The following is a 14,507-nucleotide window of genomic DNA, read 5'->3' as shown; positions in this document are numbered from 1 at the left end:
TCGCAGTCTGCGAAGCCCCGCCCCTGACTGCACTCTGCGAAGCTCCCCCCCCATCACGGTCCACGAAGCCACGCATCAATCGTTCATGAAATTGTTCAAATCATTGTAAAAATCGTTCATCAAATCTGACGGTGTGTATGCACCATTACCTGCTGTAGGCAAGATCTGAAGATAATAAACAATAAAAAGGTAGCGCTATATAGAGTATTCTAAAATTCCTCTATTCCTGGATGCTGTAGCTGCTGCAAACAATAGCCAGGTAGTGTCCTGGTGATATATAGAATGTAGATCTCAAAGAAATAAGCAGCGCTTGTAGCATTCAATTAATAGAGAAAAAAATATATATTTATTTATATATAAATCAAAATATTGAATATAAAATATATATAATTTCAAGCAAACTAAAACAGGAGAAATGATTCCCCATATGTAATTAAAAAGTCACAGCCTTTGCATATAATAATTCACTGAAGGGTGAAACAATAAAAGGAGATGAAAAAACACCTGCATATATTCAGTTTCTAATATTCTTATGTTTAGAGTTTATATCGGAACAATTCCAAAGGTAATAATGTCTCTTCTGTTGAAAACAAGGATATTTTACTGAATAAAAAATAGAATTTTTGAGCTCCAAACAATGTCCCGGTAATTGGAGAGCAATGGGGGATAAATAAAGCCACTGTACAGCCCCCTATTAGTCCTTTATATAAGGGTAGGTGTCTCACATCCAGGTGGGGGGACAGTCACCTGGGATAAATACCTGTATTGTCCCTGGTGTAGTTATCAGATGGAGCTGGTAGTTGAGAGGCTCAGATTCCAGTGTAGTCGGCGGTGATTGTTTCTCACAGCATGGACTTATCTCTTATTGAGGGATAAGGGGCGTCCGTGGCAGCGGCAATGAGTTCATGTAACCCAAACGTAGTGACTCGCTGCGTGACCAAGCCGGGCAGGGTGAAATTCGGCAGCTGCAGTCTGCAAACACCCTCCCGGAGGGGAAGTCTGATGATAGCCGGTTAAGTGTGCTGCATCAAAAGACGGGCTCTTCCTATGGTGGTGATTTTCCCAAAGCTCCATATGTGCAATAGCCACTGTTGCCGCTCACTGTTTAAAAATCAACACAATGTCCCGTATAAACAAGAAGCTCCAAAGATGCAGGTGTTTAGCGTATAGCTATGAATCAATCACCCTCAGCAAGAGCCTAACGCGTTTCCCTGTGTATCACAGCTTCGTCAGAGGCAATGTGAGAGAGTGTTGTCTCTAGATATTCCTGATATAAATACCTGCTCTCATAATTGTCAATTGAAAAGTTCTGGAGACACTCTCATGAGTAGCATATTATTGTATTTATTTTTCTAAACTTTATTGTATTCTGCTGGGAGAACACAGTGTCCAAGCAGCCACCGGAGCCAGAGGAGTGACCAGAGCGACGGAGAAAGATGCCGCTGGACCTGTCCAGCTGGAAGCAGGTAAGTCTCACCTGCTATTCGCCACCTCACAGTGGCGTATAGTAACTCCATCAAATTCCGAAAATACATAATTTTCGGAATTTGATGAATGCCATAATTTCTACATCCCCGTACTAATGTACTAATGTATGGGGAGTGTGGAAATTAACACAGGGGGACTTAACCAGGAGATATCAGTGATATCTCCTGTGTTAAGTCTCTTCATGAATACTAAAATAAATGGTAATTAAGGAAAATGTCTTTAAAAACGTTATTTTAATGTTGATGAATAGGTCCCATAGAGTGAACCAGGCAATTTTTTAAACAGATTTAAGATTTGTGTTCATTCCCTTTGCAGTGTATCACAATATATTTATTATCATCTCCGCCAAAACTAAATAAAACAAAAACCAAATAAAAGAAAATGTGTTTCCCTTGATCTCCTATAGAAGTTGAAAGGCTATAAATAAAAAATAATAATAACAACTTGCTACTATTGATCATGCTGTCTTTTGTAATTACTCAGAATGCTGCCCATAGTGGACTATCTGCTGGACGCACTAAGTGTGGAGCCCACACCTTTCAGAATTTATACAGTCTCTGCTCTGCTTCTCTTCTTCGCTGTTCTCACTATTCGTACGTGCCTGAAGGTGTTTCTCTTACTAAGGGCATATGCAATCAATGCCAAAAGACTCGGCTGCTTCCCAGAACCTCCAAAGCGCAACTGGCTTCTAGGACACTTAGGAATGGTAAGCATATACCAGGAGACTTATAACTAGGGGTGTGCACCGGCCACTTTTCGTGTTTTGTGTTTTGGTTTTGGATCTGGATCTTTCTTCGTGTTTTGGATCTGGATTGGTTTTGCCAAAACCACCCTTCCGTGTTTTGGGTTCTGGGTTTTGTGTTTTGGATCTGTATTTTTTTGAAAAAAAGCATAAAAACAGCTAAAATCACAGAATTTGTAGGTTTTTCTGCTCCTATGCTATTATTAACCTCAATAACCTTAATTTCCACTCATTTCCAGTCTATTCTGAACACCTCACACCTCACAATAGTGTTTTTATGTCCAAAAGGTTGCACCGAGGTAGCTGGATGACTATGCTAAGCGACACGAGTGGGCGGCACAAACACGTGACCCATCTAGGAGTGACACTGCAGTGGCAGGCAGGATGGCAGTTAGAAAAACTAGGCCCCAAACTGTACATAATGCAAAGAAAAAAAGAGGTGCAAGATGGAATTGTCCTTGGGCCCTCCCACCCACCCTTATGTTGTATAAACAGGACATGCACACTTTAACAAATCAATCATTTCAGCGCCAGAGTCTGCCACACAACTGTGGCTGAAATGATTGGTTCGTTTGGGCCCCCACAAAACAAGCTGGCAATTAATGTGTCCCTGCACAAACTGGCTCTACGGAGGCAAGATGTCATCCTCATCCTCCTCATCCACCGATTCCTCACCCTCTTCAGTGTGTACATCCTCATCCTCACAAAGTATTAACTCGTCCCCACTTGAATCCACCACCACAGGTCCCTCTGTACCTTCTGGAGGCTGGTCTCCCTGGAAGAGCTGATAATTCATTTTGATGAACATCATCTTCTCCACATTCTGTGGAAGCAACCTCCTACGCCTTTCGCTGACAAGGTTCCCGGCTGCACTAAACACTCTTTCGGAGTACACACTGGAGGGGGGGCAACTCAGGTAAAATAGAGCCAGTTTGTACAGGGGCCTCCAAATTGCCTCTTTTTCCTGCCAGTACAGGTATGGACTGTCTGACATGCCTACTTGGATGCTGTCACCGATGTAATCCTCCACCATTCTGTCAATGGTGACAGTATCATATGCAGTGACAGTAGACATGTCAGAAATTGTTGCCAGGTCCTTCAGTCCGGACCAGATGTCCAAACTTGGTCCTGCCTGCCCTGCATCACCGCCAGCGGGTTGCTTAGGATACCTAAGTTTTTTCCTGGCAGCCCCAGTTGCGGGAGAAAATGAAGAAGGAGCCGTTGACGTGTCACGTTCCGCTTCAGCTGACAGTGTGTTCACCAGCAGGTCTTTGCACCTCTGCAGGCTTGTGTCGGCCGGAAAGAGAGACACCACATAGGCTTTAAACCTAGGATCGAGCACGGTGGCCAAAATGTAGTGGTCTGATTTCAACAGATTGACCACCCTGGAATCCTGGCAAAGCGAATGAAGGGCTTCATCCACAAGTCCCACATGCCGAGCGGAATCGCTCCGTCTTAGCTCCTCCTTCACTTTCTCCAGCTGCTTCTGCAAAAGCCTGATGAGGGGAATGACCTGACTCAAGCTGGCAGTGTCTGAACTGACTTCACGTGTGGCAAGTTCGAAGGGCTGAAGAACCTTGCACAACACGGAAATCATTCTCCACTGCGCTTGAGTCAGGTGCATACCCCCTCCTTTGCCTATGTCATAGGTGGATGTATAGGCTTGTATGGCCTTTTGCTGCTCCTCCATCCTCTGAAGCATATAGAGGGTTGAGTTCCACCGCGTCACAACCTCTTGCTTCAGGTGATGGCGGGGCAGGTTCAAGAGTGTTTGCTGGCGCTCCAGTCTTCGGCACGCAGTCGCTGAATGGCGAAAGTGGCCAGAAATTTTTCGGGCCACCCAAAGCGTCTCCTGCACGCCCCTGTCGCTTTTCAGAAAATTCTGCACCACCAAGTTTATTGTGTGAGCAAAACATGGGACGTGCTGGAATTTGCCCAGATGTAATGCCCGCACAATATTGGTGGCGTTGTCAGATATCACAAATCCCCAGGAGAGTCTAAGTGGGGTAAGCCACTGGGCGATGATTTCCCTCAGTTTCTCTAAGAGGTTGTCGGCGGTGTGCCTCTTACTGAAACCGGTGATACACAGCGTAGCCTGCCTTGTAACGAGCTGGCGTTTCTGAGATGCTGCTACTGGTGACGCTGCTGCTGTTGCTGCGTAAGGTGATACATCTACCCAGTGGGCTGTCACAGTCATATAGTCCTTAGTCTGCCCTGTTCCACTTGTCCACATGTCCGTGGTTAAGTGGACATTGTGTACAACGGCATTTTTCAGGACACTGAGGACACTTTTTCTGACGTTTCTGTACAGTCTCGGTATCGCCTGCCTAGTGAAGTGGAATCTAGACGGGATTTGGAACCGGGGACACACTACCTCCATCAGTTTTCTCTTTTTACCATTCCATACAGAAAAAAAAAAAGTTACAAAAAATTGTTGTTATTATAATGGCAAAAAAAAAAGTTTAAAAATATTCGGGACACCCCAAAAAATGATGTTTAATTTTGGGGGTAAAAAAAAATAATAGGGGAACAAAGTGCCAAACTATCTAAATGAATTCAGGTCGGGTCCCCATTTATGCGGCAGGTGTTTTCTTCAAGCGGCAGGTGCAATTTTGCAGATTTAAAAAAATAACTTTAGGGACTTAAAAAATGCTTACCCCCATTTTCATGTACCCCAAATTTGATAGGAATAGGTATTTTCCCCCCAAAAAAAATCTAAGTACTATTCTTTACCACTTCTTCATAGCTGCAAAATTGCACCATGCGCGGCAATTACAAACCCCGACTTCATAGTGATCCCCCATGTCTGGACATCTTTAGGGGGGTCCCAGGCATATTTCCCAAAAATTCCCGTTTTTTTTTTCGTAATTGGGGTGAAGGGTCATTTTAAAAAAACAGGGACAATTTTTCAATTACCTATAGCAGGTAAAAAAGATTTGGGGTTTAGAGGTGCAGGCTTAAAAAAAAATAGCCTGCACCCTTGGGAATGCTCCCCTTAAAACGAAATGTGTAAAAAAAAAAAAATCGGTACACGCCAAAAAATGTTTCCAAAATTTTGGGGTGAAAAATAATAAATAGGGAAACAAAATGCCAAACTTACAAAATTAATTCTGGTGGGGTCCCCAAGTATGTGCCAGGTGTTTTTTTCATTGCGCAGAGTAGCGGCAGCTGTATTTTTGAAGAATTTTTAAAATGACCTTTAGGGACTTAAAAATATGCTTACCTACATTTTCATTTACCCCAAATTTGATGGGACCACTTTTAAAAATAAAAAAAAACCTAAGTGCTCTTCTGCATCACTTCTTCAATGTGGGGAAAAATAACCACCTGCCACATCTATTTAAAAAGCCGACTTTCTTCTGCAGGCAAAAACGGGGGTACCCATAGTGATCCCCGAGGTCTGGACATCTTTAGGGGGGTCCTACAATTATTTACCGAAAATTCCCATATTTTTTCGCCGATCCAAGTTTCACCTGTTCCTGATTTTGCCTACTTTGGAATTGAATACGGGGAATAGCGGGCACGCGCGATACTTTTCCACCTGGAAAACAGGCGAAGGAGATGAAAAGTGCAGCAGGCGAAAAGTCTGGACTTTTCCCCTCTAATTGAATACAGGCCAAAGTCTTGCTTTTACTTGTGTACGTAAACAAATGAATGAATCTGCTCTGCACTTATTTATCCTTCCAATAAGAACATACCATAACTTTACACCATGTACACGCCGCCATTTTGATAAGCTAAGTCCATGAATTGTATAAAATCTAGTTGATATGTGCTAAAGTAGATGCAAATGTAATTTCTGCACTTTTGTAAATGACATTACTATTAGGAAACGTATTAATACACTTATTTTTGTAATTATGATAAAAGGTGTCGGTGCATAGTGTATACAACACCAGTATATGTAGCACATCTTGCCTTTTTGATGATGGTCAGGGTCGTATCTATAATGGTTACAGCGCCGGACCCCCCCCCCCCCGACGTGGGACTCCGGAGAGGTAAGTAATTCTGTGGGTGCTGGGTGTGCGGTGCGGGGCCCCCCTGGACCCAGGGGCCTGTGTTCCTTGCACCGCACACCCAGCACCCATAGAATTACTTACCTCTCCGGAGTCCCACGTCGGGGCAGGGGTCCGGCGCTGTAAATAACAACTGAAAAATGCGCATGCGCAGTACAGGTAAAATGCCCGCGTTGGCCATTTTCCCGGTGACCGGCGCATCCTCTATAGACTCTGGGCGCACTCTACTGCCCAGAGTCTATAACTCCGGCACTGGCCATGCACAGCTCAGTGCGCTGCCGGCCTGCGGACAGAGAGGAGGGGGCCCGTGTGCAGTCTCCTCTTTAGAAACGCCCCTGATGATGGTCATCAGCATTAATGAATGCTTGTGATTGGCTGATTGTGAATTGTTAGGTGCTTTCTTCATTGCTCAGAGTTATATAATAACATTTTACATGCGTTTTAGCAAAAAAAAAAAAATTTCGGACATAAGACACTTTAAAATTATTAAAAGTGTATGTGACATATGTCTGTCGTAAGATAGGCCTATATGTCTTGAGATATGTATGGCTCAGCATATGGGCTTTTGAGCAAATTGTGTCCATTTTACACTAACTGTGCATCAGCCCCAATATTTATACCTACTGCAGCGGCGGCTCGGGATACAGGATAAGGCTGGGCGTGGGGCTGTTGGGAGATGTGACAAGACTGTCCCTCCAGGCAGGCAGGGTCCAGAGAACATCTCTCTGCGGCGTGAGGTGAGCGCTTGGTGCATGGGAGGTAGCAGCTGCACCCCCTGCACCTACGGTAGCTACGCCTTTGCTACAAAAAAGTTCCCAAACACTTATCATATTTGTACTGTGTTGCGCAAGATGCATGGTCCTACTTGGACACTCCACCAAGGGTAGTGATTCACAGACTTTCGTACTTTGTACTAACTTTAGCATCTTATTTGCATTGCATCTGTGTACAAAATCGCTCATTTTGCCTTATTAGTGATGCGCATATTTTGTGATAATGTCTATGACAAGACTCATGGGGCCTGATTCAGACCCGCTTGCGAGCGCATAGAGCTTGCAAGCAGGTCGATGGTCGGGCAGTGCGCACGCGCGAGCCACGTAGCGAGAGAATTTTCACTGGCTGCGGGACTCAATACAAGTCGATTGTGATTGACAGCTCGCCCCGTTTTGTAGGCGGGGAGGGGGGGTGGCTGGACAAACGGAGGCTTTCCTGAAGGAACGCCTGCCGTTTGTGGGCGGCCCTACTGACATCACCCGTGATGTCAGTAGTGAGCTTCCTGCTCTATTAGAGCAGGAAGCTCACTGGGGCTTGCGGTGGACGAGACCCTACCACAAGGGTCTCGTCGCAAGCCCGATGGTCGCGACCATACCTGGCCGCCCGCTAAAGCTGTGGGTGGTCACCCACAGCTTAGCGAGCGGCCTGGAGGCTGGCCAAAAAAAAAAAAGCCCGCCCTGATTCAGAGCGAGCGCTCACAAAGCGCGTCCGGCTCTGAATCAGGGCCTTGGTGCGGCTTAGTTACAAAGTCCATGGCATGCCAAATGGTTCTGTTTGGAGCGAATGAGGATAGATGTATGTGGAGACATATGGTATCAATCTTACCACACTCCAAAGTACAGACAGAGGGCCTGATTCAGAGCCGCTCGCTATTTGCGGTCGTTCGTTTAATAAAAAGGGGTGGCTATTCAAATGAACAGTTCGCTCTTTGCGGTCTGTTCACGCCTATAAGTCTGAGCGAGCGAGCAAAACTTGCGGTCGAAATTTTGAAAAAACGCCCCCTGGCCACTCGCATCATACGTCATGTCCGCTATTTATTTGATTAATCGAGTACATCGAACAGCGTCTGAACTGCTCGCAGTGCTTGTGGTTGGTTTTTCCTACCACAGTTTTGCGAGCAGTTCTGACTATAAATCAACCAAGTGACGTGGTCAATGACGCTGCTGTTTTAATTATGCACACCCATAAAACGCCCACTTTGACCTTTAAGCACGCCTGCGTTCTGATCTCCACTCCCCGTTTTCAAGCACCTTCCCCTGTTACCACCCACATACGCCTCATTCTGGCACTCAAATTTGCAGGCCCTCGCTATATAGCGAACAAACGATTTTCGGCCGCACTGACTGGTTCGCGCATGCGTACTAAAAACCGTATGTATGCGCAGATGTGCGAACATCGCTCGGAACGAGCGTACTGCCGCTTACGAGCGGCTCTGAATCAGGCCCAGAGACAGTTTTTCATTTGCACTAATAACTACTGTATATTTCAGAAACTTAGAGTAATATACTTTACATGAATATGAAAGTGCTTCCATTTTATTTTTTTATTCATTAATTCATAATAAGAAGTTGGAGAAGAATATTCACATAATATTAAATTGTCTACATTTTAATTGTTGACATTTTGTACTTTTTAATATTTTGATTGTCAACATTTTGTACCTGTTGATCCTTTTTAATTATTGACATTTTGATTGTTGACATTTTGTGCCTGACCACATTCTGACTGTTGACATTATGGTGACAAGGTACAGGTCCCCAGCAGCACCTAAACGTGATGTGAGGCAGCATCAAACTGACCCCTTTATGGTGTTTCTGAACTGCAATAAGAGCATCAACTATGCTAATGCTGTCTTGCCTTCTAGGAATAAAGGCACCTGTATATGGCTCGCTGTATCCTATCTCTTATTTCCTATATTGATGTGAGGTCTTCCATGTCTTTGCCCAAAATGGGACACATACTAGTCATTGTTATAAAGCGGGAACACTACAAATGGAATATATTCTTTTATTGTAACTATATCACAAATCACATTGGTACAAGATATATTCCATTATATGGTCATAAAATATAATGACACATTAATAACCTATATCATATTTGCATACTTTTGAAAAAGCATTTCAGGTAGATTGTTAAAGTAAAGGTGCGTACACACTTGCCAATATTTTGAATGATAACGATATCGTCATCGTTCAGTCGTTCACTATATCGGCCAGTGTGTACGCTAAAAAGATGAACGATAATGACGATCAACCAACGATGTGCTCCTGCAGGTCGTTGGTCATTGTCGTTCATCACCCGAACATGCAGGCCAATCTGACGATATTGTCCGGTTGTTGCATGTTTGGGGATGAGGGAGGTGCCCGTCACTGAATGATATCGTTCATGATATCGTTCAGTGTGTGTGCTCAGTGTCGTCAACGACACTGAGCACACCCCTGCTGGGGACACACTAGACGATATCGCTCATGGAGTGAGTAGTCTAGTGTGTACGCACATTAACACCTATGAGCACACGTTAAAGTGGACATGCTAAATTTGAGAGACGTACCATAAAATTGACTTAAGGTGGGTACACACCTGACAGATATAATCTGCAGATCGAGTGATCTACAGATATATCTGCAGATGATGGTTGTTCATACACACTGAACGGCCATCATCTGCATGTGCCCCGGGGAGCGGGACCCGGCGACCGGTGGGCGTGTCGGGGGTGTGTCTCGCCACCGTCCTCGCGGCTGCCGCTGTGTGTGTATGGGCGGTCTGCCGACCGCCCTTGCACACCTGTCAAGGGACGGATATGTCTGCAGACATATCTGTCCATCGTCTGTGCAGCACAGCCAATGCGATATATCGGTGAATGACGACGTTCACCTACATATCGCGGGTAAACACTGGCCGACAGGAGGCAGACATATTGGCCAATCAATTGATCGGCCAATGTATCTGTCAGTGTGTACCCAGCTTTACATCCAAATGTAAATGAGCCCCAAAGCAGTTAGTAAGATATATTTGTCGATGAAAACATGCTGATATTTCTCAGAAAATGTATGTAGCCATATGGATCATTGTGCCACATATGTATATAATGAATGTATATATCTAGGTGTTTTTTTATAATATATAACAGCTTCATAATGGGTGTAAGATGCAGTCAGGGAGATCACTAGCCTCTTCAGGCAGTCAGGGAGATTGCTGCTATTTCATGGAGTCCCCCTGACAATGAGGGAGAGTTGGCAAGTATGATCTATATTATGTAGGTAGTGTTGCTGCTTTCAAGCTTTCACTGTTCTTAAACCCTAACCCGATCTGCTTCTTGCTGCAGCATAACCTTGCATTGTGCCTGTCATTGCATGTAGATTTTAAATGATGAAGAGGGATTAAAGGAAATCGACAAGCTAGTCACCAAATTCACCCACACTATAAAGTCTTGGATTGGACCTACAATCCCTGTGATATCACTGATTCATCCGGACAGCATGAAACCTGTGGTTACAGCTTCAGGTATAGTATCTGGGAGTTCCAGGGCATTATTATCTAAAGCTGGAACTACATGTATTAAAGGTTGTGTTATTAGTTAGATACATTTATGTGTTACTAGTGAACAGATATTATTATTCTGATTGCTTAAAATAACTGAAAAAGTCTGAGCACAAGTGTCAGAAACATCAAATACCATATTAGGTAAGTTACTTTTCCAAATAATTTATATATTAGGTGTAAAATGAAGCTCCACCCCATCTACTGTCCACACTTTGTACCTCATTCTGTAGCTGTAATAGTTCTATAGTTTCACCTCCTCGGGTAACCCGATGTTAGCTCATTTTCTTATACTCTCAATACATTTTTCTTTGTTGTTGTAAGGATTTGCTTATGTGCTGAGCAGGGAAAGAACATCCTCTCAGCCTCTGTTACCATTATAAAATCACTGAATATATGATATTCCATAGGGAATACTAATAATAAGGCTTCTAATATTTATACTCAAATTCAACTATATAAAGAGTTTTGCAAAAAGTAACCGGGATTGTTTAATAGAAATGTTCCTGCTAGCATACCTGATACATGTCTTTCTTTCAATACTTCTTATATCTTATCATTTTTCTCAAGTTAAAGTTTTGCAATACTCTCTCATTTTAAGGGCAACAAAACTTAAATTATGCGCGCCATACATCTACGGCCCAATTCCCTGCCAATCCGATTTATATACATTTTTGTAAAACGTAATATACAGTTTCAACTTCTAATGGGGCCATTACATCTGTGATTTATTGCCCTAATTCTCCATTCTGCTAAGTGGAATTAAAAAAAAATAAAAAATTACAGGTTAATTAAATATAGAGTTGTACCAGCACTAGATGAATGAAACTAAAATGATCATTGAGTGATTCTATAACTTTATTTAAAATATTCCCCATTAAAAATTGTATTAAATGTATCCCCATGTGATGGTTAAAGTTTACTAGTACCCGTTAATGGATGGTCTTTTTGCCAAGTTCCTCCTAATGTGTATTACTTTATTCAAAGTAATCCCTTATATAATTAAATTTATATCAAGCTGTAGGGTCAGTTGCATTTTCCCAGGTATCCCATAGTAAGGAAATGCTTCACAGTAAAATCTAGGGCAGGGCTGCAACTAAACATGTGCAAGTCCGGGGTGAGATCGGGCCGTGAGGGGTAGGCAAATTGTCATGCCGTTGCCAGCATTTCTATGCAGTTCCAATGGAAATTTGCCTTCTTTGCACCTAATTGGATTGACCCCATAGAATATGTTATACCATAAGTGTAACTAGTCTAAAAATTTTTTTTCAATTCTATCCCTTTATAGAAAAAAGCATATACTCACATAAAACCAATTGAATAGGGCAAGAATTTTGGATGCAGCTAACTACCTAAAATGCTAACTTTAAAGGGGATACTTTCAGGATCCCGACAGCCAGGATTCCGGCGTTCACAATGGTGACGTCGGAATCCCGATACTTATCGGAATAGCGCCGCCGCCATCATCCCAACCGCCAGGATCCCGAAGGTAAGTAACGGGGGTTAGGGGGAGGGTTAGGGGTTAGGGATAGGCAGTTGAGGGGGAGAGTTAGGTTTAGGCACCGGGGAGGTTAGGGTTAGGCACTAGGAGGGGAGGTTAGGATTAGGGACAGGGTTAGGTTACTATACTCGCCTCTCCTCATGAATGCCGGCATCTTGTACTCAACCCCTTTAAAGAACTGTACAGCGAGACCTATGTTTTTGTGTGGACCTTTAAAATTTTAAAGGACTACCAATCCAAAACAATTAAATTGCATATATGAATCGTCAAGTTAAAATACATTGTTCATTGATAAACTAACATTCCAGTACAGCACTGTTAAAAGTTATTTATTACCTCCCCACTCAATTATAGACCACATCTGTAAAAGACAGTGTCCTAATGAGACCTGATACCTGAGACTGCAGACATTTGAGAAGCTGTTCCTGTGTATGTGAAAATAATTTGCGTGTTTAATAAATAGACTCTTGTACACCATTACTAGCGATCACCGCGGACCCCCGTGTTTTGCTTTCTATTTTTTGCAAAACCACCCATAAATGCAGGAGGGATTGGGATGAAAAACCAGCCTGGGAAATTTCTAGAAGCAGCCCTAATGGTGGTGGGTCTGTTGAGTGGGCAGAATATGTGGAGGAGGGCAGGAAACTCTCTCCTCATAGATCCTGGAGGGGCTGTTGCAAGCCGCTGAGGAGAGCAGGGCAGGCAACAGAAATGTTGAGGGACAATACACTTTTTTTAGGACATCCCTCCACACTAGGTACAGGCTTTGGCTTGAAAGTCTTTTTTTACCTTTATGGTGGTCTCTCTACAATGGGGAACTTCTGAAGAATATGAGCCTCACTGGGCAGACAGCATCTTCAGCCGGTATTCACTATAAATGTAGGAGATTGCACTCTCTGGAAGATGCCTGTTTACATAGAAATATAACCAATGTCAACATTATATTTCATATAACTGAGGTTTAACCAGGTAATGGTGCATACACACGATCAGATTTTTCCTTCAGATATGAACGATAACGATTTAAAAATCGTTCAGTCGTTCATATCTGAAGGAAAATCGTTCATATCTGACATGCCTGAACGATGGACGATCAACGATGCGCGTTCCCGTTTGTCAGATAACGATATCTGACATCTGATGGGTTTGCAGTCAGACTTGGACGATTCCATTCATTTTAATGCAGTCAAAAATCGTTCAATCGTTCAAATCGTTCAAATCGTTCAAAACTTTAGTAAAATCGTTCAAATCGTTCAGATCGTTCAGATCGTTTAATCGTTCATCTGACAAATCTGACAAATCTGACAAATCTGACTGTGTGTACGCTCCATTAGACATAGTGACAGAAGTTTTTGTGCAGGGCAAAATGTGAATTTCCCTGTTCAAACAATTTTACAGCATATGTTACAACTATTTGCTAGTTTGATACCATTTGTATAAATAATGTTTCTATTTTGTTGTTGTTTTGAATTGATGTCTAAATGAATATTTCTGTACCCTAGCCTTAACCCTCCTCCTGTGCATTTGCAGCACAATTCCCCACTGTGCCTCTCCAACACTATCAATCTCCCCCTGTGCTTCTGTAGCCATATGCTTCCTGTATCTCTAACTACAGTTCACCTTTGTTTCTCCAGCCCTTTTGTGCCTCTCCAGGTCCAGACCACTTGTGTCTCTCCATCTCTAGGCCTCCCTGCATCGCTCCAGACCCCCTTCATCTCTTCATCTCCAGACCCCTGTGTCTCTCCATTTCCAGGCCTTTTTGTCTCTTCATCTCCATGCCCTGTGTCTCCTCATCTCCAGGCCCCATCGCCTCTCCATCTCCAGGCCCCCCTGTGTTTCTCTCCAGGTAACCCTGCATCTCGATCTCCAGGCCCCCCTGCATCTCTCCATCTCCAGTTCCCCTGTGTCTCTCTAGGCCTCCTGCATCTCCCTCCAGGCCTCCTTACATCTCTCCAGGCCCCGTTGCGTCTTTCCACCCCCAGGCCCACTTGCGTCTCTCCAAGACCCCTGCGTCTCTCTGGTCCCTGTGTCTCCAACTCCAGGCCCTCCAGTATCTCTCAAGGCCCCCTTTGTCTCCTCATCTCCAGGACCACCTGAGTCTCTCCATCTCCAAACCCCCCCTGTGTCTCTAGGCAACCCAGTGTCTCTCTCCATACCCCCCTGTGTTCTCTAGCCTCATTACATCTCTCCACCCCCAGGTCCCCTGCTTCTCTCCATCACAGATGGTTTAATGGTTAGCATTACTGCCACACAGCACTGAGGTCGTGGGTTTGATTCCCACCACGGCCCTACCTGTGTGGAGTTTGTATATTCTCTCTGTGCTTGCATGGGTTTCCTCCGGATATTCCTGTTTCCTCCCACACTCCAAAAATATACTGGTAGGTTAATTGGCTCCAAAAATAAATTAACCCTAGTGTGTGTATGTGAGCATGTGGTAGGGAAC

The 14,507-nt window shown here is 43.8% G+C and overlaps 1 protein-coding gene across 1 annotated transcript in view; it reads left to right on the top strand.

The window, feature by feature from the left end:
* Positions 1-1,948: 1,948 nt before the first annotated feature.
* Positions 1,949-14,507, top strand: part of LOC148542956 (ultra-long-chain fatty acid omega-hydroxylase-like) — a 62,574-nt gene continuing 50,015 nt past the window's right edge. The window contains exons 1-2 of the mRNA XM_088460602.1: positions 1,949-2,194; positions 10,383-10,527. Of these exons, the coding sequence (XP_088316728.1) occupies positions 1,973-2,194; positions 10,383-10,527 (367 nt within the window). The 5' untranslated portion in view covers positions 1,949-1,972. The remainder of the gene's footprint in view (positions 2,195-10,382; positions 10,528-14,507) is intronic.

Source organism: Taudactylus pleione, unplaced genomic scaffold, assembly GCF_031769625.1.
Source record: "Taudactylus pleione unplaced genomic scaffold, aTauple2 ptg000007l, whole genome shotgun sequence".
Taxonomy (NCBI): domain Eukaryota; kingdom Metazoa; phylum Chordata; class Amphibia; order Anura; family Myobatrachidae; genus Taudactylus; species Taudactylus pleione.
This window is presented reverse-complemented; position numbering and strand designations above follow the sequence as displayed.